Source organism: Coffea arabica, chromosome 5e (assembly GCF_036785885.1).
Source record: "Coffea arabica cultivar ET-39 chromosome 5e, Coffea Arabica ET-39 HiFi, whole genome shotgun sequence".
Classification (NCBI taxonomy): Eukaryota; Viridiplantae; Streptophyta; class Magnoliopsida; order Gentianales; family Rubiaceae; genus Coffea; species Coffea arabica.
This window is the reverse complement of record NC_092318.1, coordinates 6,190,598-6,214,049: the sequence shown is the minus strand read 5'-3', so window position 1 is coordinate 6,214,049 and position 23,452 is coordinate 6,190,598. Positions and strand designations below refer to the sequence as shown.

The window sequence follows — 23,452 nt, the reverse complement described above, 5'->3', positions numbered from 1 at the left end:
ATATATAGACAAAATTTTGAAGAAGTGTATGCTTAACATGTTGAAAAAAAATTTACTTTATGAGCAAAAAATGGACTTATTTAATTTTAAAATCTTAAATAACTTCAAGCCAAAACTTGCTTACTTATTGTCTATCAATATCTGAAGCAATTTGAATAAAATAATTTAACTTATAATAATTTACATAATAGAGGAATTGTTAATGCATTTAAGGAGAGGGTTAGGTTAGGTGGTAAGGTCAGAAGAAATTTCTAAAAAAAATTCGACAAAAAATATTATGTTATGCCCATGTATCAAAACTTATAATATAAAAAAATAAATTATAACCAATTTATTTTCTTCGATTTTTAGAAAAAAATTCTTTCTCCTATATACAATATTATTTCAATTTGAAATATAAACCCGTGCATAACACAGGTTAAAATGCTAGATTAGTATCTTGTGTCCCTAAAATTGTTGACTGCATCTAGATTAGTATTTTCATAAACTTTAACATAAATTAAAAAAAATCTTTGTAATATGTGTTTTTAGAGTTTTCAAAATTATTAAAAACCATCATCCTTTCTCTCATCTCTTAAACGATAATGTTACTTTTTAAAATTTTTTGATGGAACTGGTGTTGTTATTATCATTATTTTTATCAAAAATGAATGTTTCAAATAAAAATTTTCACATTAAAAGGCCAGTAGTGCATTGTTTTTTTTAGCAATTTCGTAATTTAGATTTCATAAATGATACCATTCTTTATTTTTTAAATCCACAACCAATGAATATTATTTCCTTTTTATTTTCTATATAATTTGGCCCTTTTAGTTAGGATTACTAAGTTAAAAGATAAAATATTGTCATTTATTTTTTTACTTTTACGAAGTTTGGTAATGTTTTCTCTTTACTTACCCAAATTAAAAAGGCATGAAAGCCACTTCGTAGTATAAGTGGAGCCACCTCTTACTTATTTAAATTAAAAAGGTATGTAAGCCACTTCTTACTTAGAAAAATTTTATTTGCACTCCATTTTTTATTACTTGCACTCCCATCATTTATTTTATCATATAGTCTAATTAATGAAAACTATATGATTAAAATGATTATAAAAGTGTGAATAACAAAAAATGGGACTATAAATAATATTTTCCCTTACTTATTTAAATTAAAAACGCATAAAAGGATGTTATATTTGTTATCTCTTATTATGGTCTTATAGAAGTTTTAATTGGAATAGAATCGTAAATAACACATGCAATCGGGAAATGTGATGAGTTGAAATACGGAAACGTGGCAGTAATTATAAAAAATAAGAGCAGAGCATGCATACTAATTAGATTAAATGGTGCAGAACATGCATACAAATGAGTTAAAATCGCGTTTCAACTGTAAAGGATAACATGCACATGCACATTAACTAATAATTTGAAATGAAATGATTCTAAAAAGCGATCAAGCCTCAACGCTTGGTCGAATCTGACTTTATGGAGCATGATTATTCATCTCCAAATGTTACATTAAATTTTTTCTTTGCTACAGTTTTGAGTTAAAGTGTGACATTTATGCTTTTCTACTTTAATATCAATATGGTATATTGGAACTTATTTGTGTGATGTGTCATAACGTTGTGAAGTCATTTGTATCTTGGGATGGGAAGAAATCTATAAGTCATCAATCAAGTTAGATTTTGTTCTTGTTGTTTTGGATTACAGTAGTTGTACTTCTACTTCCATATTTATGTGAATAGTTGATAAATAGACAAACTTGTCAGATAGTGGGTTTGTTTGGAAAGCATAATTGGGAGGTTATTTGAAATTTTTTTAAATTGGCGTTTGTACTGTGTAAAATAAAAAGTGGGGTTTTTTACTGCGTAGAGTTCCGACATTGGATTCCTTAGGTGCAGCCTTTTGCACTAAAGTCATGCAAACAATTCATTCGCTCACGTGGACTCTGAATTTTTCAAAGGGCTTTAATAAAAATAACCGTTGGTTGAGGAGTAAAGCCACAGTAAAAGGCATTTACTCCTGAACACAGCACAAAGGCTTCACGAGCTCCTCTGTTCGGGCCTCTCTTCACCATTTTCATCTACCAACAGACGGGAAAGACAGCAGCAATCAAGCGAAGCCTGCGGCGACGTCCGGCAAACAACCAGATTGACTGCGTTTTGAATCTATCGGACGCATTTCACCCTGCCGCGGTCGACACTTCCAACACCCAAGCGGAATTGGGTGCTCCGAGGCCATTCCACTTTCTCCCTATCTACAGCGGCAGGTACAATTCCCTCGATTTACCATTAGCTGCAATTTACATTCCATAAACCTGCGTTGATCTCTCTTTCTAGTTGTCCACGGCTTCATCAGCTGATTATCTCCCTTGGACACCTGATTTTGTGTTGGGTGTGTGCGAAGAGTAGATTTTGTTTATGCTAGATTAAAATCTACTTAGGATTAATTGAACCCGAATCTGAATGAATGGTGGAATAAAGCTGCTCTGGCCTTCCAAATTGGGAGGTTATGAGCATTAAAACTGGATTAACTGGATAAATTGCAAGCAGGGAGATTTATCGTCTTTGGGCTTTTTTCTTATCATGGAAACAAAATATTTAATGGGGAAAATAAAATCTGTCCTGAATTTATTAGGAGGATAAGTCAATGTTAGAAGTTAATTTTGCTTTGGAATATGTCAATTTAAGAAGTAAAATAATTGAAGGTGGACAGAAGTAAAATATATATTATGACCCTTAAAAAAATAAATTCATCACCCTTAAAAAAAATAATTGAAGTAAAATATATTCTATGACGTAAATTAAAGATGGATAGAAGTTGTTTAATAAAAGTTTTGCCGAAAAAATACAAGGGATTTTCACTGCTTAGTTGCATTGGCCTTTGGCAATCAGTTTTCTTTTTTTCCATGATTTCTTTTGCTTTCTTTCCAATTAAAAAGGTTTGCCTCATAACGCACAAGGATTGGATGTGATAGGAAACATAAAATCAAAATATACTGGTTTGCTGCAAAATTTTTAAAGTATTTAAAGTTAAATGTTTAAGCGTCTGGATGCCCAAGGCAGTAATATGCAAAATATTACTGATAATGAGCCAACGAGTCCCTGGATTAATACTTTGAAGTTAGCAGCAAGTTACTTGTCCTTGGCATTGATCATGTTGATTATTATTGAATAATAAACTCATAAGTTGATTATTATTACTTGTCCCTGGATTATTGTAGTATAAGTTGTTTAATGGGATGCTACTTGATAAGTCATAACTCAGACACTTTATGAAGGAATAGAAAAAATGGTTTTGAAGAATACTGAGATGGGACATATACTTGACAACAAAAGTTTACATGAGTGGCCCAGAGAAAAGATTCTTTACATTTTGAGTCTGACCCAGAACAAAAGAAAAAAGAAAAAAAGCAGATGATTTGCACCTTTTCAACCAAGAAATCGTATACGGTGCTTACCACAGCCTGCACAGTTATAGATGCTTGAATTCATAACTTTTGGTTCTGTTGTAAGTCTCATTTGATGAGGTTAGATACATGTCAATTAGGTCATAATCTTATTGTTAGGAGTTAAAAACATGTATTATAGTGGACTGCTAATTTCCAGAATTAACAGACGCATGGGATTTTTTGTTTCACACTGGAATTTGAAAGCTAACATGCTGGGAATTTGTTTGGATGCAAACTCCCATTTGCTGTTTGGATGCATATTTTTTGCAATGAGTTAATAATTTTACTGTCCAGCTGCTGCCATTACGGTTGTTGTGAGGCAGTTCTCTCTTCGGTTATGACCGCTGAGAAGAGGAAGAAGCCTTCTTGTGATTGTATGTCCTTCTACGCTGTATTAGAAAGTAATTTTCGCAGCATATTAATTGGTTAATAATACATTTTGTTCGAATTTTGAAGCCGCACCTGTTAGCTGTACGTCCCATTGCTCTACCTGTTCGTCAACTGCATCCAACAACTACATCAAGTGCCTTGAGGTCTACTTTGAGGCAAGTGCCTTGGTTGAGTTCCTTCTGCACCTGTTTTTGCTTCACTATTGATTGTCCAGATCTGTTTCCAAACCACTTTAATTCAATTTATGTTATATAAGTCCACTGCTAACTGTTTTTCCCCATCAAACTTAGCAAATGGCTTCTAGGATTCACTGGACTGATGCAATGGATGAAGCTTTCCTCACAGCCTACGTCAGTTTTCAGGAAAATAACATTTGGGACAACAGGAAGTCGCTAGAGACCAACTACGACATGTTGGCAGCCCATTTGGCGAGCAATCACATACTGACTGTGACTGGCCAGCAATTGCAGACCAGATTCTATTACATCAAGAAGAAATGGGACCTGTTCTGCAATCTGCGTGGGATTTCATCAAAGACAGAGACCGGGGTTGGGTGGAGTGAGGACAGCTACTGTTTCACTGCTGATGATGAACATTGGGCCAACTTGGAGCAGGTATGGACTTGTCGCTTCCCTGACTTCTGTTAATTGAATTTCTCTGTACTTCAGATTTGAAAGGTGACTTCAGATTCCCTATTGAACTAAAAGCTGAGCACTCAATCTTGTTTAAACTGCACTTGTTATTCTCACTTGTGTCTAATCCTTGATGTCTTTTCATCCTTGAGTTTGCCGGTGACTTCATCAAGTTTTATATGCTGACTCCACTTGTTATTCCATCTTTTTTTTTTCCGCAAAGTCTTGAGATGAGTTACGAATTGACGCTCAGTCATTACATCCTTATTAGATTGAATGATGAAAAGAACTTGTAATTTGGTCCACAACTCATAATATTCAATTCTGAAGCATGCTAGATTTGGGTTATAAAGGGTTATAAGGGGAGGTTCCTGAATAATATATATTTTCCTTGTTAAAATAACTTGAATATTTAGAGTTTTCAGTAAGCGCATGAATTTTTTACTTTAAAAAAAAATACAGCTTCAATGAATTCGGATGACAACTCGAGTTACATCCCTTTTCATCCTCATTTTTAGTCTTTCTTGCTGAATCAGCTTTTTTGTCCATGTGTTTTGGAGACTTGGTTGTGTTTTCTGTTTCTTCACAAAGTAATCAGTGTGGCTTTGGATTCTTTTATCCTCTCTGTATGGGTTATATTGGAAGTAAGATGTGATAGTAGCAAATCAAGGCAGCATTAGTGAGTAAATTTATAAATCTGGGTTCTTGTTTCCATGATATGATTTACTTGAAGTTGGATTATCCTTCGCTTAGTTGACCATTCTTTTCTGGGCATTGTCATTAACTGGATTAGCTTTGATTGGATTATTTGACTGCAAAATGTGGTGGAATTTGCTCGGCTTAGCTGCTGGTGATTTGTCATTCACAACTCTTTGTTTAATATACAAAAAAATAGCTATCGACAAAGTTTTGGATCCTGGATTTAGCTATCGACAAAGTTAATTGAATTAGCATTTTCCTTGTTGAAATAACTCGAATATTAAGATATTTTCCTTGTACACTATCAATTCCTGTGTCTTGACTTCATATTTGCATTTCACCAGACCAATGCCTCGTACGTTGACTTCAAAAAAGAGAATTCATGCTACTGGTACGATCGGTTGACACCTCTACTGCTTGGAAGACATGCCACAGGCAGCCGTGCCCAGTCTGCAAGCGAGGTCGTTCATTTGGAACCGCCTCGCCGAGAACGGATCAACTCTGCTAGTAAAAGTCGAAAGGGAAAAGGTAAAGCCTCTAGCTCGAGGGTGCCTACTCCGGTGAACGTACCAGCAGTTGAGGATGACGACGACGTCTACTATGTTCCCCCAGTTCCTGGTGCAGTTGGACAAAAATGGTCAGCCTCAAGCCTAGGAACCAGTGGTGAACCTGAAGGGAGTAGAGGTTCAAAATCGACACGGTCATCTACTGGTCTTGAGGATGCTCTAAGCAAGATCGGGAATTACACCGACTTCGTTCTTGAGGACAGACGGAGTAGGTCGGAGTACGACTCCCTCCACGGCATAATGCAGTGCCAGGATGTGATCACCTCAATGGATATTCCGGACGAGTGGAGACTTGAAGCATGTGATCACTATGCCAAATATGAGAACGAGGGTGCAAGGATTATTTTTATTAGAGCTTCTGCAGCCGATCGCTACGGCTACATCCTGAAGTTGATGAAGGCGAAAGGCTTGGCCTAAGAACACTTTCTGTGGCATGCCACTTATGTGGAATGTTTGTACTATTAAAGTATTTACTGTCATGTTTTCAGTTTTAAAAAAACTTCAGAATGGGTAAGGAAAAGGTTCATATCAACATTGTGGTCATTGGTCACGTCGACTCTGGAAAGTCGACCACTACCGGTCACTTCATCTACAAGCTTGGAGGAATTGACAAGCGTGTGATGCAGAGGTTTGAGAAAGAAGCTGCTGAAATGAACAAGAGGTCATTCAAGTATGCTTGGGTGCTTGACAAGCTCAAGGCTGAGCGTGAACGTGGTATCACCATTGATATTGCCTTGTGGAAGTTTGAGACCACGAATGTTACTGCACAGGTACCTATTTGGATCAATCTGCCTACAATCCATACCAAAAGCAACAGGTACTGAATTGCAAATTGGATTATGCTTGAGATGGTAAATAACAACGTATTAACAAATACTTCTCTTGTCAAAGCTTTTCTATTCGTTTTAACTTCGCATTGAAAGAGTTGAGAGACTAACATCAAATATAAGTAGTATCAGTTTGTTGCATCTTTGATCTACATTTGAAATTAATTAGCAGTATCAAATAGCAGTCGTGAGAGTCTTAACCGATGAACTAAAAAGAAGCAGGCCACTGGATTAATGTCCACCATTTAACTATTTGAAAGATTATTGCACCAGAAAAATAATCTGAACTTTTGTACTGTAATAATAATAAAGATTGGGGAAGAACTTTTGTAGGTTTGCTGCTTGCAGCATTAAATTAACCCATCATCTCATCCCATAAATATAATTCCTGGGTCAGTACCGAACGCTTTGTTTAGATCGACTTTTTTTTTCTAAAAATTTTTTAAATATATTTTTCAATCTCTTTTTTCATCTCATATATATATCAAATTAAAGTAGTAATATATTTTTGTACGGAAATTTCGAGAAATAATAATAGTAATCCAAATGGTGGGCTAATCATCTCATATATATTTCATTCAAAGAAAAATCGTAATCAGTGATGGTGGGCCTCTACACTGACTCCAAAATCAGACGTCCTATGGCTAAAATTGTGGAACCTATCAACCAAACTCCTGAAAAGGACATGCATCAGAAATTTCCTACTATACACATAAATGAAAAATAAAAAAGAGAACGTACACGAAAATCTGTTAGATTTATCAAACAGTAGTGTTGATCCGATCTCAACAGTGTTTCTTTTGTAATTTAGAATCTATTCAACAAATATCAGAATTACTGCATACTGTGCAAGGCACGTACCCTCATACTAGTCCAAAATAAAAGACGCACGAATCTGAAGAAAGAAAGTTCCTGCAACGACAAAGTGGACACTTTGGTGGAAGTTCTCTAAAAACTCCAATGCAAATCAGCCAAAAAAATGAACGAAGACAAAAAAGTCTGCCAACACCGCAGTTTCCAAGCAATGCGCTCTCTTAAGCTTCTCCTATAGAGCGTGCGACCAAACCCGTTGTCTCCCTCAAATCCAGAGATAGGGACAAAAGTTTATTTTGTCAGGATTGTATCCGACCTTCTTCAAGTAGGAAGACACTTCCTTCACAATTTCATCATAACGTGCCTTGGAGTACTGACTATGGCATCCATCTAGGCAACAAAAAAGATTGAAGAGAAGTTAGAGATAAACAACAGGCCTGCAGTATTTGTGTTTAATATTACACCCCCAGGAGCTCACCTTGTTGCAGCAGCAAATCATTTGTCTCACACCAAGGGTGAAAGCAAGCAACGTGTGCTCTCGGGTCTGACCGTCCTTAGAAATACCAGCTTCAAAACCACCAGTGGTGGAAACTCATTCAAACTTCTCAATCTTCAATCCGACCATATATATATTTTATTCATCATCTCTCCCTGCCTCTTCAACTAGTATATATTTTATTCACCCCAGCAGAAGCCTTTAGCCCATCCTCGGCTGCTTCTTCTTTTTGAGGTGTTACAACTTGAAGTAACCTGGTGAGATCTGTTTTTTGAGATAGTACGGCCTGGAATTAGTTTCGCTTGAATTGTTGTTTTATATACGCTTACGTAATACATTTATATATTTATATTAATAAACATAATATTAATTATACATTTATACATATTATTAATTACATTTATAGATCTGTCTCGAGAAAGATTTATAAAGGTACATAATTTTTACTTTTAAGCATGCGGATACAGGTTGTAATGTGTTGTTCTAGCTTGAGTGTCTTTGAAAAAAATAAATAAATAACATAACAACATTTGTTTTATGTGACGTATATGAAATAAAAAATAATTAAAAAATATGTTTATGATATAAGTAAATAAATTTGTGTAAATAATCTATTATTCAAACAAACTCATTGTAAACATATATACAGATATATCAATTATCATGGCCTGGAACAACCGCCGTGGTGCTAGAGGACGCAATGCGGATCGCATGAGGCAAGATGAGGAAGATGAGGCCTTACTTCTTATGAGTGCCTCGTTAATGTTAATGCATCCGTCACTTGCACACGTGGATAATAATCAACCACTTCCGCAACATGATGGGTCATTCACAGATAGGCAGTGGGTCGAAAGCGTACTCTACGGTCATCATAGACGCTCAATAGACAACATGCGTATCACGGTTGATAATTTCTTGCTGCTGTCCAATATCCTTGTCGAGAGACAATACGTTCCACACAATTACCAACAGCGCGTGCCCATACAGAAGGCGCTTGCTATGACCTTAATGTTGGTCAGCCACAAGCATACGCACCGTGTCTTGGGGACAATTTTTGATCGATCCATCGAGACGATTAATCGAAATATAAAAAAGGTGCTCCGAGGCCTGTGTCTATTTGCAGCTGAAATAATACGACCGGGTGACCAGACTGCAGTTCATCCACGAATTGCAAACTCAACTAATTTTTATCCATGGTTCAAGGTAATGTGGAAAGCATAAGTGATTTTTGGCTTGATGTAGTAAGACGATTCTAGAAAGTTGATTATATATATTTTTTACACATATTAGGATGCCGTGGGAGCGATGGATGGTACCCACATCTCAGCTTGTCCTCCGACAGGCGAGCAAATGGCATATACAAATCGGCACGGGTGGCAATCACAGAATGTTCTGGCAGTTTGTGACCATGACATGCGCTTCATCTATGTGTATGCTGGATGGGAGGGAAGTGCACACGATGCGCGAGTGTTGGAGTCAGCATTAGCATATCCGTCCGATTTTCCACTGCCGCAACCTGGTAAGTGATGGGTCCAATATTTCAAGTCAAGCATGTGCTATGCTTTATTACCACAACTCCTATTTTTTATCGCGTTTATTAATTAGAATAACTTTGTCAATTAGGCCGGTACTACTTAGTTGATGCGGCATACAAGAATGCTCCAGGTTTCATGCCCCCGTATAAGAACGTGGGGTCCGAATCTCCGGCAAAGGCCTTGTTCAATACTCGACATTCGCAACTTCGCAATGTCATTGAGCGCACATTTGGTGTGCTTAAGAAAAGATTCAAATGGTTAAAGGGTCCGGTAGATAATTTCTATATGAGCACTCAAATCAGTATAGTCATTGCTTGTTGTGCGTTGCACAACTTTTTAAGGATGCACCAACCAGAAAATGCCCATTTTCAACGGTTTGAATCAGAAGACGTGCACTTAAATGAAGAGCCAGAAATAGGCGGGCTAGTACCTCAGCCGTTCGCATTAAACGTATCTCCTGCAGAGCTGGCGGAATGGAAAGCTAAACGAGACTACATAGCGACTCAAATGTACGCAGCACGGGGGCGACGCCGCCGTTAGGTGTTCATCGCATTACAAAGGATTGTAATTGTCCAGGCAATTTATTTTCCCATGTGTAGAGTGTACTAGAAATGCCCTCGATTTCCAACTTCTAAATTAATCTGTACCGTTTGTGTATTAAGTATGCAATTGGTTTAGCGTAAACGTAGTATAAAGTCAAAATTTTCGAAGTCAAAGTCAAAATTTTCAAAGTCAAAGTCACCTGCTTAAATTCAATAATGAGCACCTGTCCAAACGCTAATTTACACGATTTACTTACTATCCAAACGCTTATTTCATATTTACGCAATCTTAAAAAGTAACCTAAAAAATATCTCAAATAACTTACAATCCAAACGGACCCAGTATGTCTTCTTGGAATATAACTATATGTTGTATCTTGTAAAAGGTGCAAAGCTGTATGTATTTTATGAAACCAGGGACCTAATTTTCTTTGTGAATTCTTGTTTTCAAAGACTGGTACTAGTGCATCTGGAAATTCCCCATAAAAAATGTCAACGTTGAAGGAGATCCTGACCCGTTGGCTAGTGGCAACAATGATCCGCTTAATAGTTCCAGCTAGGGAAGCTCGGCTGGCACCTCCCGTGGGGCTGGTGCTAGGTCAATATATGCTCAATCTGATGGCCTTCTGCAAGGATTTCAATGCTAGGTCGCAAAAGTACAAGCCCGACACCCCCATGGCCGCCGTCATCACTGCCTTGAAGGACAACACCTTCAAGTTCACCGTCAGGTCGCCGTTGGTCATGTGGTACCTGAAGAAGGTGGCGAGGTTGAAGAACGGGAGTGAGCTCCCCAGTCACATGATGACTTCCTCCTTGACCTTGAAGCACATGTACGAGATTGCCAACGCGAAGCAACAGGACCCCTAGTTGTCAGTATATGCTTCTGGAGTCCATTTGTAAGTCTATCATCGTATCTGCTAATGCCATGGGGATTAAAGTCTAGAAGGAGCTTGATTAGATTTTTTTTTTTGGTTCTTTTTTTATGTTGCTGCTGATGTCTTAGTTTCAGGCCGTTCCGTTGCTGCTTCATTGTTACCTTTTTCTTTTTCTTTATTTCTTCCGCTTTCTCTCCCTCTTTCCTATGTTGTGTTTCTTCAACTACTATGACTATTTTTTTTTGGGTGCATTTAAGAATTTGGTGGTTGAGAGAGTACTATTGGGTTCAAATTAAGTACAGTACCATCAATAGTACCATTTCCGTAGCAATTTAGTCATGGTGGATGGAGCGAAATGTTAGATTTTACTACTATAAAATTTTTCATGCTCTTTTATGGAATGGTTTCATCTATTTTTTTTTCTTTGGGATGCTCGAGTCTTGAAATGTCAAGTGCAATTATTAGTTTCCAAATGTGTGTTGCATTGCGTTGTGGGAGATTTAATTTAACGTTGCTTATGTAATACCAACCAATGTGATACAGCTTTTGTAGTACTATAGTATTTAGCACAAATGAATATTTGCTTGCTTATATTATTATTAACAAACACACATCATAAACTTTTTGTTTCCAATTGGCATCACCAAAAGACAAATCCTAGACCTGTGTTTTAACAACCAATCTATTTTGGTATTACATGTCCACTGGGGTTTTTTCCCATTACATATATGTGACGAAACACCTTCATGCTACTAATAGCAAATTTGGCCCCTTTATGACATATCCACCTTGATTATGAAAAGCACGTGCTTCTTCCTGCTACTTCCCTCAGGTGGTTGTTGGACTTTCTTCTGATTGGGCTGAAATGGTAACAAGTGCCAAACACACTCATCCATGTAGCAATACCAAAAAACTAAAGATTGGAAAGCGCGAGAAATAAGTGTACTAAGCATGGTAAAATTTTAAAAATTAAAAATTAACAAAAAAAATTATGCATGCAGGTCCATTCTCTGCTTTGTTTCTCAAGCCTTGGCTGCCATAATCTCTATCAAGGAAGTCCATGTTCCGCAGACATCAAATGCTAAACCCAGTGCTACAATTGCCACGTCTAGAGCCAATCCCTGCCACCCCAATTCTTTCTTGTGCACAATCAAGTGAAACAAAGCCAACAAAATAAAACCCAAAATGATGCATACACGGCTCCCAACTAGAGACAAGAAATTAGAAAAATTTGGCACCAGGAGAGCCACCAACGTCACTCCCAAAACCGTAACCCATCTCATCCACAAGCAATACCTGGCTTCACAGAATCTCCTCTCTGCCATCTCATAAACAAGGTTCATTATCAGTGGGAAAGTAAAGAATAGGTTAATTCACAAACCCAACTGAACAAGGTTGCACAATAGTCCCTGCCCAAAATTGGTCGTGATTATATCTTTGGTCTCTTCATCAAAAGCAAAATACCCCAAAATTCCAAACCCTCCGTACATTAAGGAGATGAAAGCCATGGCCCGGCCCAGGATTCTCGCAAACTGTTGCTTCTCCTTCGTTTCTGACTCCAGCTGCAATACCATTCCGATCCCTTCAAAAGCATAAACCGCCACCTCAAGCCCATAAAAGAACACATTGAACCCACCCAAGGCTTCCAAGGTAGGCCTGTTTGTAAGAAAAATCATAACATCTTCGACCATCACCAGCCCCATGGTGTCAATATCAACTAAGTTAGCAAATATGCTCAAGGGTGCCAAATGGGTTAGCATGGGAATTGAGTTCAACACCAGTTGGAATGCGAAACAGCTCCATATGTACATAGACTTGGGCGTAAAAATTCCCAAGATCTTAGGATTAGGGTTAGTGGGAGCGTAATTGAATATATAAGCTAAAGTATTGGCTTATCAAGTAATTTGCGCAGAAACCAGCTTGAGAAAGAACAATCATACCATTGATGGCAAACCTGCCAACAAGACCACATGCAACAAATCCAAGATTACCAAAAAATGAGATCTTTGGAGACTTAAGATTGGATTCAAGTCTTCTCTGCGTGTGGACTAAGAGCATCATACAGTGGTAGGTGAGGAAGGCTATCGAGGAGAGAATATGATGCCTATCGCTCAGCTTGTTCTCTTGAATGTGTAGGGTAGGCCAAGGACGCCTGCTCCTACTATAGCTATGAAGACATAGGGGAACAACTTTTGTCTCTATCCTCGATTTTGAAAAGCAATGTTCGTTATTTGTAATTCTTTTATGTTCAAGTACTTGTTTCTTCTTTGTTAAATTCTTTTGCAATTGATTACTGTTTCTCACTTGTTGAAATAGTTTTGAGATTGCTTACATGCTTTCTAGTTTCTTTCAATCCATAATTGTTGTTAGGAATTAGAACAAAAAGCAAAGTAAATTAATTTGATTGTCTACCCTTTCATATTAATTTACTATGGAGAAAACAAGACAAGTTAAATTATTTAATCTTTTCAATGGTTGCTTGGATTAAATTTATATTCTTTATTTTAATGCTATTATTGAGTGAAAGAGAATTGCTTTTCAACATTGAATTCACTTTATAATAAGGAACTGATTGGAAGATTTTTCTAGTTAATTTTACTATTGAGTGTCTTGGCTTTCGTTAACTTTAAGGATAATCGAATTTATTTGCTTGAATTGAAAGGATGATTTCCGCACTTCAATAATCAACAAAGTCTATGGAGTGAATGTTTAACCTTTGAACTGAGTTATTTTAAATTGATTAGTTTCTTTAATTTTCTTGAATTTATTTTTAAAATTTTTAATTCAAACCCCCTTTTTTTTCCTAATTTCAGTTTCTTGTAGAATGTGTAGAGTTAAATTTTCTAGGGGTTGACCTGATTTTCACCATCATATCACAAAGTTTCTTTGTTTTGATAATAAAAATCAATATTATTTAGAAGTTTTGACAGCTAAACATAAATAGCATGCTAATCAGTCCAATAATGAATGAAAAGAAGGTAAAAAGGGTAAGGATGATGAATTGGTTGGAATTAATTAATTCTTTTCTTTTTCTCCAACATGCTAAACAAAGGTAATTGGATCAACAATTAAAAAAGTTTATTAAATTTTTCAAGAAACTCCACGTGTACATTTCATTTGTAGATGCATTACAACAAATTCCAACTTATGCAAAGTTCTTGAAAGAAATAATAACCAACAAAGAAAAGTCTATAACTTTAAGACAATGTGCTATAGCTTAACAAAAGATTGCTCAGTTCTTTTGCAAAATAAGTTGCCACCAAAACTAAAGGATTTAGAGGGTTTGTTTTATTTATTGTATTATATGCAACTTAAATTCTAATAAACTCTTATATGATTTGGGAGCTAGCATTAATCTTATGCCTTACTATGTGTTTAAGAAGTTAGGTTATGGAAGGCAAAACCTACTAGTATCTTCTTGCAATTGGTCAATTGAACAATTAAATACTCTAAAGTAGTAATATAGGATATCCTAGTTATGGTTGATGATTTCATATTTTTTTGGTAGTTTCATAGTTTAAGATATGGACAATGATTATAAGATACTCATCATTGATGGTCAATGTTTCTTACCAAGGAGAAGGATTATAAAAGATGTTAAAAAAAAATTGAACTTAAGGTTTGGTTTTAATGTTTTTCAAAAGCAATGAAACATCCTTTTGAGCATAATTAGTGTTCAAATTTTATATTTTTAATGATCTTATTGATGACTACTTTTTGAAAAATGTTTTCAAGGGCCTAGTGGAGGCTACCATGCAAACCTTTTAAAGGCTGCACCATGCTTTTCAAATATTTTGAAATCAAAATTTGTAGAATTATACATGACCTAGAATGGTTTAAAACATCCTTTGAAGAACTTGACCTTGAACTTAACCATTTTCCAAAAGCATCAAAGTTGAAATTACAAAAAGGTAGAGGGACATTTTATTGTACAAAGAAAAGAGGATAAAGGTTGAAAACCTATAGTGAATATGGATTTAATAAACATGAGTCAGTTATAGACGTTAAGGATCCAACATTAGAAAGTCCAATAAGCAGATTGCCTAACTAGTGACTACAACTTTAAACAACTTCTACCACATCTCATTTATTTTCGATTGAGTCCTCTTGAAATCACTAGCTTCTTCATTTTCTTGTTTTCTCAGTTTCGGTTGTCTTTTGAATCTTTGGTTTGTCATTGTCCTTGTAGGTAGCCATGGTTCCTCGCAAGTTTTGGGGTGGAAAAACTAAGTTATCTCTATTAAAGATCAACTTAAGGTTATGGAAGATCATGAGCATATCAAAGAATTTTTCTTTACTCTCTTTCGTCTTTGATTTTTCTTTAACATTGAGAATAATGTAAAGTTTTAAAGTGGGAGAGAGGAGTAGAAAACCACTCATGATTGTTGTACTTATGTATGTGTTTCTGAATCTCGAGTGTCTGCTCAACTGATCATGCTGTGTGTTTTTTTATTAAAGATCATTATTGAATTTTTTAAGCTTTTGCAAAAATTATTCAAATACTTCTAATATTCCTTCTTCTTGAATTCTAACTTAGCTTCATTTATGATTGACCCATGATAATTTAGCACAATGAATTGAGTGCTAGTTGTATACTTGATGAACTTGGTGTTAATGTTGTCCTTGTTATGAATGTTTAAGTCTTTGAGAACTAAGAGCCATGTTCTTGAGTGAATTGTGAATTCTTAAAATAAGATCATTTGAATTTAATCATTCAATACACCTTAGAACTTTCTTTTATTACACATTAGAAAAAGTCTTAGACAATGAAGCTTGATCTAGAAAATAGTAAAAGGCCTTCTTTGAACCTTTGGAATTTTACTCTTTCGCATTAAATCACCATTATCTCTTTTAAGTCATAATGTGAAGGTTATCTATTCCTTTCACTTTTTGACCAATATCTTAGACTAGCATTACATGCTTCAAAAGTATGATTTGAATTAAATTAATTATTTATTGTCTAATTAGTGAAAACATTATAAATCCTATGAGATGTCTACTAAAAGCATATAAGTTTGCATGATCCTAAATACATAACCATAAGGAACTTGATGAATGTATAAACATACACAAATCCTACAGATTTTATGATGTAAATATAATTATTGTTTGATTTATGAGTTAATTGATTCCTCTCACTATAAGAAAACGGACTTTTTGCAACGCTTTTGCTGCGGCACAAGGAGAAAGTGCAGCAAATAAGCAGCAAATTTCAATTTGTGCTGCAAATTTCACAGCGGTTCATAATTTTTGCATAAAAACGACATAGTTTTAATAAAAACCCATAAAAGAAAAGAAAATAAAGCCCAAAAATAGGGGGGAAAAACGATGTTCTAAAGATAACTAAACACCTAAATACCTAAATACCCAAAAATCTGATCCTTTCCAAAGTCTGAAAGCAAACAACCTAATTCCACCTCTCTCTCTCTCTCTCTCAATTCCCTTTGATTTCTAATGATGCAGTAGAAATACCTTCGGTTCCTAATTCCTGGTCAATTAATTTTTGTGTTTGTTTCTTAGTTTTATATCTGCAATAGAAATATCAAACCGAATTTTCTTTCAGTTTTAGGTCATTTTTTGAAAGGTGAATAAATCGGATATCCTCGGTTGGATTTGGTTCTCTATCGATAAACCAATTGTAGCTTTGAGACAACTCAATCTACAATTCTACGAGCTCTTCTGGTTTAAAGGCAAGGTAATTAAGCTCAATTTCTTTGTGATATTTTCACTTTACTCATTTCAACTTGTGGTATTTGCTATCGATATTGCTGATTAAATTGCTCTTTGACATTCCTTTGTTTGTCTCCTTCTAAATTTCTGGGGCTATCTGGTTAATTTGCTTGCTTTTTTATCCTCTTCTCTTACCTGCTTTGGATATGCCGCATCGTATGTATATGCCGTTTCGTTTCAGTGACTACTTTTTGTTTTTTGTTACAAGCTAGGATGTTGTTCTAATAATACCATATCTTTATGAGTAAAAAACCTAGGGAGCCCTTAAACTATCACCGTTGTCAAGTTTTGGCCCCCGATCTAATTTTTGTCTCCGATAAGCCCCTAAACAATAAAAAATGCATAGTTTAAGTGCTTCCGGTCATTTTATGTGTGAGTCAAGCCGGAAGCAAATGGCATTATTGTGGGTTGTTGCCCCTCTCTGCAACTACGCTGCCGATGATTTCAATACAAGCAAACAGCCCCTGTTGATGCTTGCCAGATGTAGTATAAACCTCTCTAGTGATTCCACAAAAACCCTAAATCCTAAATCCTTGTAATCAGAAGCTTCGATGATATCCGCCTCCTCCAAATTAAGTCAGATTCTGAGCTAGCTCGTATCTTGGCTCGGCAAAATCTTCCAATGGCAGTTTTGCAGCCACGGCGGGCTTAGCCTTTTCTCTGATGATTATACAGCTCAGAAAGAGTACGGGATTTCTTCAAGGGTGGTTGCCCATCTCTGCTTTGCCTATGATTTCGCCATTGGTTACTAAAAAACCAACAGCCCTTCGAACAGAGCCAGGGAAATATATGTATATATATATATATATGTACGTAAACACACGTATGCATATCAACATGTGTGTGTGTGTGTGTGTGTGTGTTTAACAATAACAGGGAAGAAGCCCTCGTTGCGAGTTTTCTTTTTCTTTTTTTCTTTCTTTTTGGCGACGGTGTAATATGAGATGAAGGTGGTGGTGGTGGAGGGATTCGGCGTTTATGGAAAAGAGGCGGTGATGATATTTGTTGGGCATTATTTCTGAGCGAATCAAATCGGACATTGGAGCTGGGCAAACTCAGCAGTTGGTCCTGATGTTTCAATTATAGTTGGACGAAATTGCCCTTTAATTCCGGCTTGACTTCAGTATAAAATGACCAGAAGCACTTAAACTATGCATTTTTAATTGTTTAGGGGCTCATCGGAGACAAAAATTAGATCGGGGGCCAAAACTTGACAACGGTAATAGTTTAAGGGCTCCCCAGGTCTTTTACTCTATCTTTATTGTCCTTCCTTATGCCATTCTGGTTATGATTTGATCTTTAGTGGCTGTTTGACCAATATGTTGCTAGTTGCTTGTGCGTTATACTACTGCACATGCTAGTGCTTGATTATCGTTTGGAAACTTTGAAAGCTTTCTTATCATGATAATTTTACTATAATACCTATATCCATCTCCAGTCGTTTGCCTTAGCTATACCAATATTCAGTCATCAGTAAATTTTGAAGTCTCGATTGATTATTTATCCAGCTGAGTTAATATAGAATTCTAAGTTAGAACCTGAAAGTTTGGCAAAGCTTCCAACTCTCAGTGACAATCTAGATAGCTGATGAATCAAAATACTTCTCTTTCTCTGACTGCTTAGAAATGTATCTAAAAGTTAAGTCTGAATATAATGAGGTCCACCATTAGTCTTTTCATTGTTGTGAATTGTGCACCACCATTGGGCCCTTAATCATGGCTAAAATACCTCCATGGATTAAAAAGCTGAAAGTTGTTCTTCTCTTCCTTTTCTTTCATCTTTTATGATGAGAAGTTTCAGAGATAAACTCCTTGCTTACAAGCTGTAGTTTACTATGGTTCAAACAGATTGAATCTTTGTTATTTTGTTCGTCATGAGATTGATTGAATCTTTTAAAAAATTTGGCCATTACAATACATTAATTTCTTTCTTAATCAGTTTATCCATTTTTCATGAACTTATACTTCCACTATAAACATAGCAAACTGGGATGCACATCCTGCACTTTATTTTTTATTTTTTGGCATGTTAATGGGTTTGCTATTTTTCAATTATGTTTATAAGGTCTCTTTTCTTGCCTTCTCAATCTTGTTTATTGTAGAATGGATGATAGGTCTTGGATCTTTATTGAAAACCGAGTCAATAATCCATACTTTGAAAAGTGTCTGAGTGACTTCCTTAAATTTGCCTACAAAAAGAAAGAGGTTGGGAGTAGAATATATTGCCCATGTAGGCGATGTAAAAACTCAGAATGAAGAAAGGAAGAAACTGTGCGTGCACATGTAACAATGAAGGGAACACTTATACAAATTGGATTTATCATGGTGAAGATCCATGGGACTTCAATCAAGAAAATGTGAGCAATGGAGTGTTTAGGCACACTGAAAATGATGACATGAATGAATTGATACACGAAACACTTGGAAGAACACTTGAAGAGAATTCTAACATAAATTTAGAAGAACTTAGAGGAGCCTGTGATGAAGAGACTAATAAGTTTTTTAAGTTGCTGAAGCATGCCGAAACAGAGTTATATCCTGGATGTAAAAATTTTACTCTTCTGTCATTTGTCATCAAGTTGTTGCATGTCAAGTCTCTTTGTCGATGGAGCAACAACTCAATGACAATATTACTGGAGCTTCTCAAGGAAGTTTTTCCTGAAAATGAATTATTTCCAAGCTCTTATCGTGATGTTTGGAAGATTGTTAAAGACTTGGGTCTTAGCTACCATAAAATTCATGCATGCCCCAACGATTGCTTGATTTATTGGAAGGAGACAGAACATGAAACCTTTTGCAGAAAGTGTTGAACTCCTAGGTATAAGCAAATTGAAAAACAATCCGATGATTCAAGTGAACAATTTAAAAAAGTTCCAGCAAAGCTTGTTCGCTATTTTCCTTTGAAACCACGTCTCCAAAGGCTGTTCATGTCATCAAAGATTGCTTCATTAATGAGATGGCATGAAGAGGAGCGCATCAAGGATGGAAAATTGAGGCATCCGGCAGACTCTTTAGCTTGGAAGCATTTTAATGACCCACACCCAAGCTTTGCTAGTGATTCTCGCAATGTTCGTCTTGGACTTGCAGCAGATGGATTTAACCCATTCAAAGCAATGAACAATAAATATAGCACCTGGCCAATGATTTTAGTGCCATATAATTTACCCTCATGGATGTGCATGAAGCAAACATCATTTATGTTGTGTCTGCGAATTGATGGGCCTAAAGCTTCGGGTGATGATATTCACATATATCTTCAACCAGTAATTGATGAATTGAATGAGTTTTGGGATCCAGGGGTGCCTACTTATGATGCAGCTAGTAAGCAAATGTTTTACTTATGTGCTGCACTACTTTGGACTATCAATGATTTTCCAGCTTATGGAAATCTGTTTGGTTGGAATACCAAAGGGAAGTATGCATGCCCTTGTTGTAATAAAGATGTTCGAAGTCAATGGTTGATGCATAGCAAAAAATATTGCTATTTGGGTCATTGTCGATTTCAAGCTATTGATCATCCTTATCGTTTAAATCGAGCACAGTTTGATGGGACAATTGAGAAACATTCTAGACCTGTTCGATTATATGGGTTTGAGATTTTAGAACAACTAAGAGATTTTAGAAATGAATTTGGAAAGGATCAACCAGTTTCCTTAGCTAAGAAAAGGAAAATGAGGACTAAAGATAATAATGATTCTGAACAAAGCCCTATATGTAGGTATAATTGGAAAAGATTGAATATCTTCTTTCAGTTACCGTATTGGGTGGATAATTTGCTTCCACATAATCTGGATAGAATGCATATCGAGAAGAATTTCTTGGAGAATCTCTTGTGGACGCTGTTGGGGATGGACAAGACAAATGATGACATTAATGCTTGATATGATCTAAAAGAAATGGGGATAAGAAAGGCACTTCACCCACAATCTAAGGGTGACAAAGTATTTCTTCCACCTGCATGCTTCACAATAAGCAAAGATGAAAAAGAAACTTTTTGTGATGTGCTAAAAACTATCAAGGTCCCTGATGGTTATGTATCAAACATTTCGAGGTGTGTGAATATTAAAGAACGAAAAATCTCTGGGTTAAAGAGTCATGATTGTCACATATTAATGCAACAATTGTTATCCATTGCTGTGAGAAGAATAGTGCCTAAACATGTTTGCAGAATTATCATTGAGTTACGAGATATATTTAGGCAGTTGTACTCGAAAGTGCTTACTGTAACAGATTGTGAAACTTTGGAGGACCGAACTCCACTGGCCCTTTGTGAACTTGAGAAGATGTTTCCACCTCCATTTTTCAATATCATGGAGCATTTGCTTGTTCACTTGCCTGAAGAGGCGAAACTTGGTGGACCATTTCAATTTCGGTCTATGTTTCCCATTGAGAGGTAAAAGATTATCAACTTAATCTATGTATATTGAAAAATCACCACCGATATTAATATAAATTCTATGCATAGGTATCTGTGTACTTTGAAAAATTATTTACGGAGTCGAAGTCACCCAGAAGGTTCAATAGCAGAGGGCTACTTGGCGAAAGAATGTATGACATTCTGTTCAATGTACTTGGACAATATTGAATCAAAGTTGAATCACCCACCTAGGAACTATGAAGGTGAATATTTAAATAGACAGATTCGCCGTTCCTTAGAAAAAGAAGAGGTCATCTATTTAGATGATGTCTCTTGGGTTCAAGCTCATCGTTGTGTTCTTGGAAATCTTGAAATTGTTGATCCTTTTTGCAGGTAAGTTCATAGCTTATCAAACTTAATCAAAAACTCATGAATTATTGCTTTCATTAAAGTATTTAATGACTAATGTAGGGAGCATAAGCATTTGCTAAAACTGGAAAAACCACGCATGTCAAACTATGAAAGGGAGAAAATTCATAGTGACACATTTTACAAGTAGTTTAAGAAGCATGTAAGTTTTAAATTCAGTAATGAATTTAATTGAGCTTCATTTTCATATATTTACTATTCTCTAGAGTTAACATACAATAACAGTTTTTGTTCAAACTTGTAGGTTGAAGATTTGGAATAGTTGCCATGATTATTATAAAGAAATTGCTTATTTGGCTGCTGGTCCTGATAAATGGGCAAAAAGCTATTCTGGTTACATTGTTAATGGTTTTCGTTTCCATACTAAGAAGCGTGAGATGAGAAGGCAAACTCAAAATAGTGGTGTATTTATGAATGCTAATGCCAATAGTTTCGCTAGTATAAAGGATAAGGACCCTATATCTGGAATTTTAGAATACTATGGGGTCTTAGTGGATATTGTTGAGTTGAGATACTCAAATGACATTAAATTTGTGATGTTCAAGTGCGATTGGGTTGATAGTGTCACTGGAATGAAACAAGATGAACACAATTTCACACTTGTTAACTTTGATCATATATTATACAAGCAAAACAAGAAGAATGATGAGCCTTTCATCCTTGCCTCTCAAGCACAGCAAGCTTGGTATGTTCGGGATGCATTGGAACCTGAATGGAATATAGTTGTCAAGATGACCCCTCGAGATCTTTTCATTATTGATCTAGAAATTAACATATGTGAAGATATCCAGGATGAGCATTCTACTTGGCAACATGTTAATAACAATAATTCTGAGGATAGTAATGTTTCATGGGCTAGGGAAAGTGTTGATGGAGTTATACTTGATGCACAAACTACAAAATCCAAGACACACGTTGCTGAAGTTGATGATGGATTCTTCTCTGATGAGGATAATCTTGGGATTGGCAATACGATTGATGATACAAGTGATGATGATGATTTTTTTGATAAAGTCCAACAAGGAGACAAGGCTGATGATTGACTCTAATTTTGGAATATAATGCTAATATTTTATTATATGAAGTTTAGAATGTCAATATTAGATAAAGTTACTGATTAGTATGAAAAATATTAATTGTGGGATCATTTTCACTGCCTTGGATGCCAATTTATGATTCCTTATGTTCATATTAGGCCCCTTGATAACCTGCATTCTACTTCTTTTCTTAGCAGGCTAGTAATGCTGGATTTACCTTACGTTCAATTTATGATTCTTTATGTTCATATTAGCAAGTTGGTAATGCTAGTTTCATTGGGTTATAGTTCCTTAATATGTATATATTCTTTGTGTTTGCAGATTTTAGAAATTTAAACTCCAAAAGTAAAATGATACAACACTGTCTTGCTGAATTATGTGATTAGTTTCTGAAAAAAGCTAGTAAAATTAATCATCTTACTTAACTTTGCCTTAAAAAATCAGAAGCTGTTTTTATAGGTTTTCCATGGCACCAAGTATGAAGGGGTCCCGCAAAGTTGTTGGGCCAATGTTGGGAGCACATATTGAGTCCACTAGTAGTTTGAACCTTGTTTCACAGTCAAGCTCTCAATCTTATCAGACTCACCCCAATCATTATTCAAAGCCTCCAGCACGTAAATTCATTAGGGCAATGCCTGGAATACGCATAGACCCTACATCTAGCTCAAACTCTGTTTCTCGACCAAATTGTCAAGCAAAATCACATGACTCCAATTCAATTTCTGCTTCTCAGTTCAACTCTAAAGCCAATTCACATCAGTTGAACTCGAAGGCTGATTCTCAACTAAATTCCTATCCTAATTCACATATCGGTCAAGGCTTTCATTCTCAACCACTAGTAGACCATTGTGAGCAACCAGATTCCTTTGATAACAATGATTCTGAAACTGGATCAGGTTCTTCATATGATTCAGAAGACATAGAGGATGTCTTTGATGGTACTTTTGATGATGATGATTCTAGTGAAGAAGGTCGGTTGGAAAAGAAAAGATTATCACAAACAGTTTTGAGTCTAGCATTCCTTAATATAAGCTTTGCATAATATTTATAAAAGAATTATATGAATCACAATTTCTTCTTTTGTATG

The 23,452-nt window shown here is 35.9% G+C and overlaps 3 protein-coding genes and 2 pseudogenes across 5 annotated transcripts; 4 read left to right on the top strand and 1 right to left on the bottom strand.

The window, feature by feature from the left end:
* Nucleotides 1–1,955: 1,955 nt before the first annotated feature.
* Nucleotides 1,956–6,601, top strand: LOC113687730 (uncharacterized). 2 transcript variants are annotated; one of them, XM_027205269.2, is made up of 5 exons: nucleotides 1,956–2,256; nucleotides 3,733–3,812; nucleotides 3,895–3,983; nucleotides 4,119–4,442; nucleotides 5,504–6,601. In XM_027205269.2, the coding sequence occupies exons 2-5, from the start codon at nucleotides 3,776–3,778 to the stop codon at nucleotides 6,140–6,142; spliced, it is 1,089 nt and encodes a 362-aa protein (XP_027061070.1). In that variant the 5' UTR covers nucleotides 1,956–2,256; nucleotides 3,733–3,775; the 3' UTR covers nucleotides 6,143–6,601. The 2 variants fall into 2 exon arrangements, with proteins under 2 accessions (XP_027061070.1, XP_071904479.1); XM_072048378.1 differs by lacking the exon at nucleotides 3,733–3,812 and having other exon boundaries at nucleotides 1,958–2,256.
* Nucleotides 6,602–8,524: 1,923 nt separating this feature from the next.
* LOC113688420 (uncharacterized) lies at nucleotides 8,525–9,936 on the top strand. The gene is made up of 3 exons (XM_027206232.1): nucleotides 8,525–9,064; nucleotides 9,152–9,380; nucleotides 9,485–9,936. The coding sequence occupies exons 1-3, from the start codon at nucleotides 8,525–8,527 to the stop codon at nucleotides 9,934–9,936; spliced, it is 1,221 nt and encodes a 406-aa protein (XP_027062033.1).
* A 491-nt stretch (nucleotides 9,937–10,427) lies between these two features.
* LOC113687887 (large ribosomal subunit protein uL11m-like) lies at nucleotides 10,428–10,896 on the top strand (annotated as a pseudogene).
* Nucleotides 10,897–11,832: 936 nt separating this feature from the next.
* On the bottom strand, nucleotides 11,833–18,277 carry LOC113688419 (amino acid transporter AVT3B-like; annotated as a pseudogene).
* A 158-nt stretch (nucleotides 18,278–18,435) lies between these two features.
* Nucleotides 18,436–22,483, top strand: LOC140006461 (uncharacterized). 2 transcript variants are annotated; one of them, XM_072048377.1, is made up of 2 exons: nucleotides 18,436–20,935; nucleotides 21,008–22,483. In XM_072048377.1, exon 2 carries the CDS (start codon nucleotides 21,706–21,708, stop codon nucleotides 22,369–22,371), a length of 666 nt encoding a protein of 221 aa, XP_071904478.1. In that variant the 5' UTR covers nucleotides 18,436–20,935; nucleotides 21,008–21,705; the 3' UTR covers nucleotides 22,372–22,483. Both variants share the same exon structure in this region; 1 of them encodes a protein (XP_071904478.1).
* The last annotated feature ends 969 nt before the right edge of the window (nucleotides 22,484–23,452 follow it).

Excerpts from the sequence above, each read along its gene's own strand:
- LOC140006461 (XM_072048377.1), top strand. The coding sequence starts at position 21,706 with ATGAGAAGGCAAACTCAAAATAGTGGTGTATTTATGAATGCTAATGCC.
- LOC113687730 (XM_027205269.2), top strand. The coding sequence starts at position 3,776 with ATGACCGCTGAGAAGAGGAAGAAGCCTTCTTGTGATT. Across the intron at positions 3,813-3,894 it reads GAAGAAGCCTTCTTGTGATT|CCGCACCTGTTAGCTGTACG; the intron begins GTATGTCCTTCT and ends CGAATTTTGAAG. Across the intron at positions 4,443-5,503 it reads ATTGGGCCAACTTGGAGCAG|ACCAATGCCTCGTACGTTGA; the intron begins GTATGGACTTGT and ends GCATTTCACCAG.
- LOC113688420 (XM_027206232.1), top strand. The coding sequence starts at position 8,525 with ATGGCCTGGAACAACCGCCGTGGTGCTAGAGGACGCAATGCGGATCGC. Across the intron at positions 9,065-9,151 it reads ATTTTTATCCATGGTTCAAG|GATGCCGTGGGAGCGATGGA; the intron begins GTAATGTGGAAA and ends TACACATATTAG. Across the intron at positions 9,381-9,484 it reads TTTTCCACTGCCGCAACCTG|GCCGGTACTACTTAGTTGAT; the intron begins GTAAGTGATGGG and ends TTTGTCAATTAG.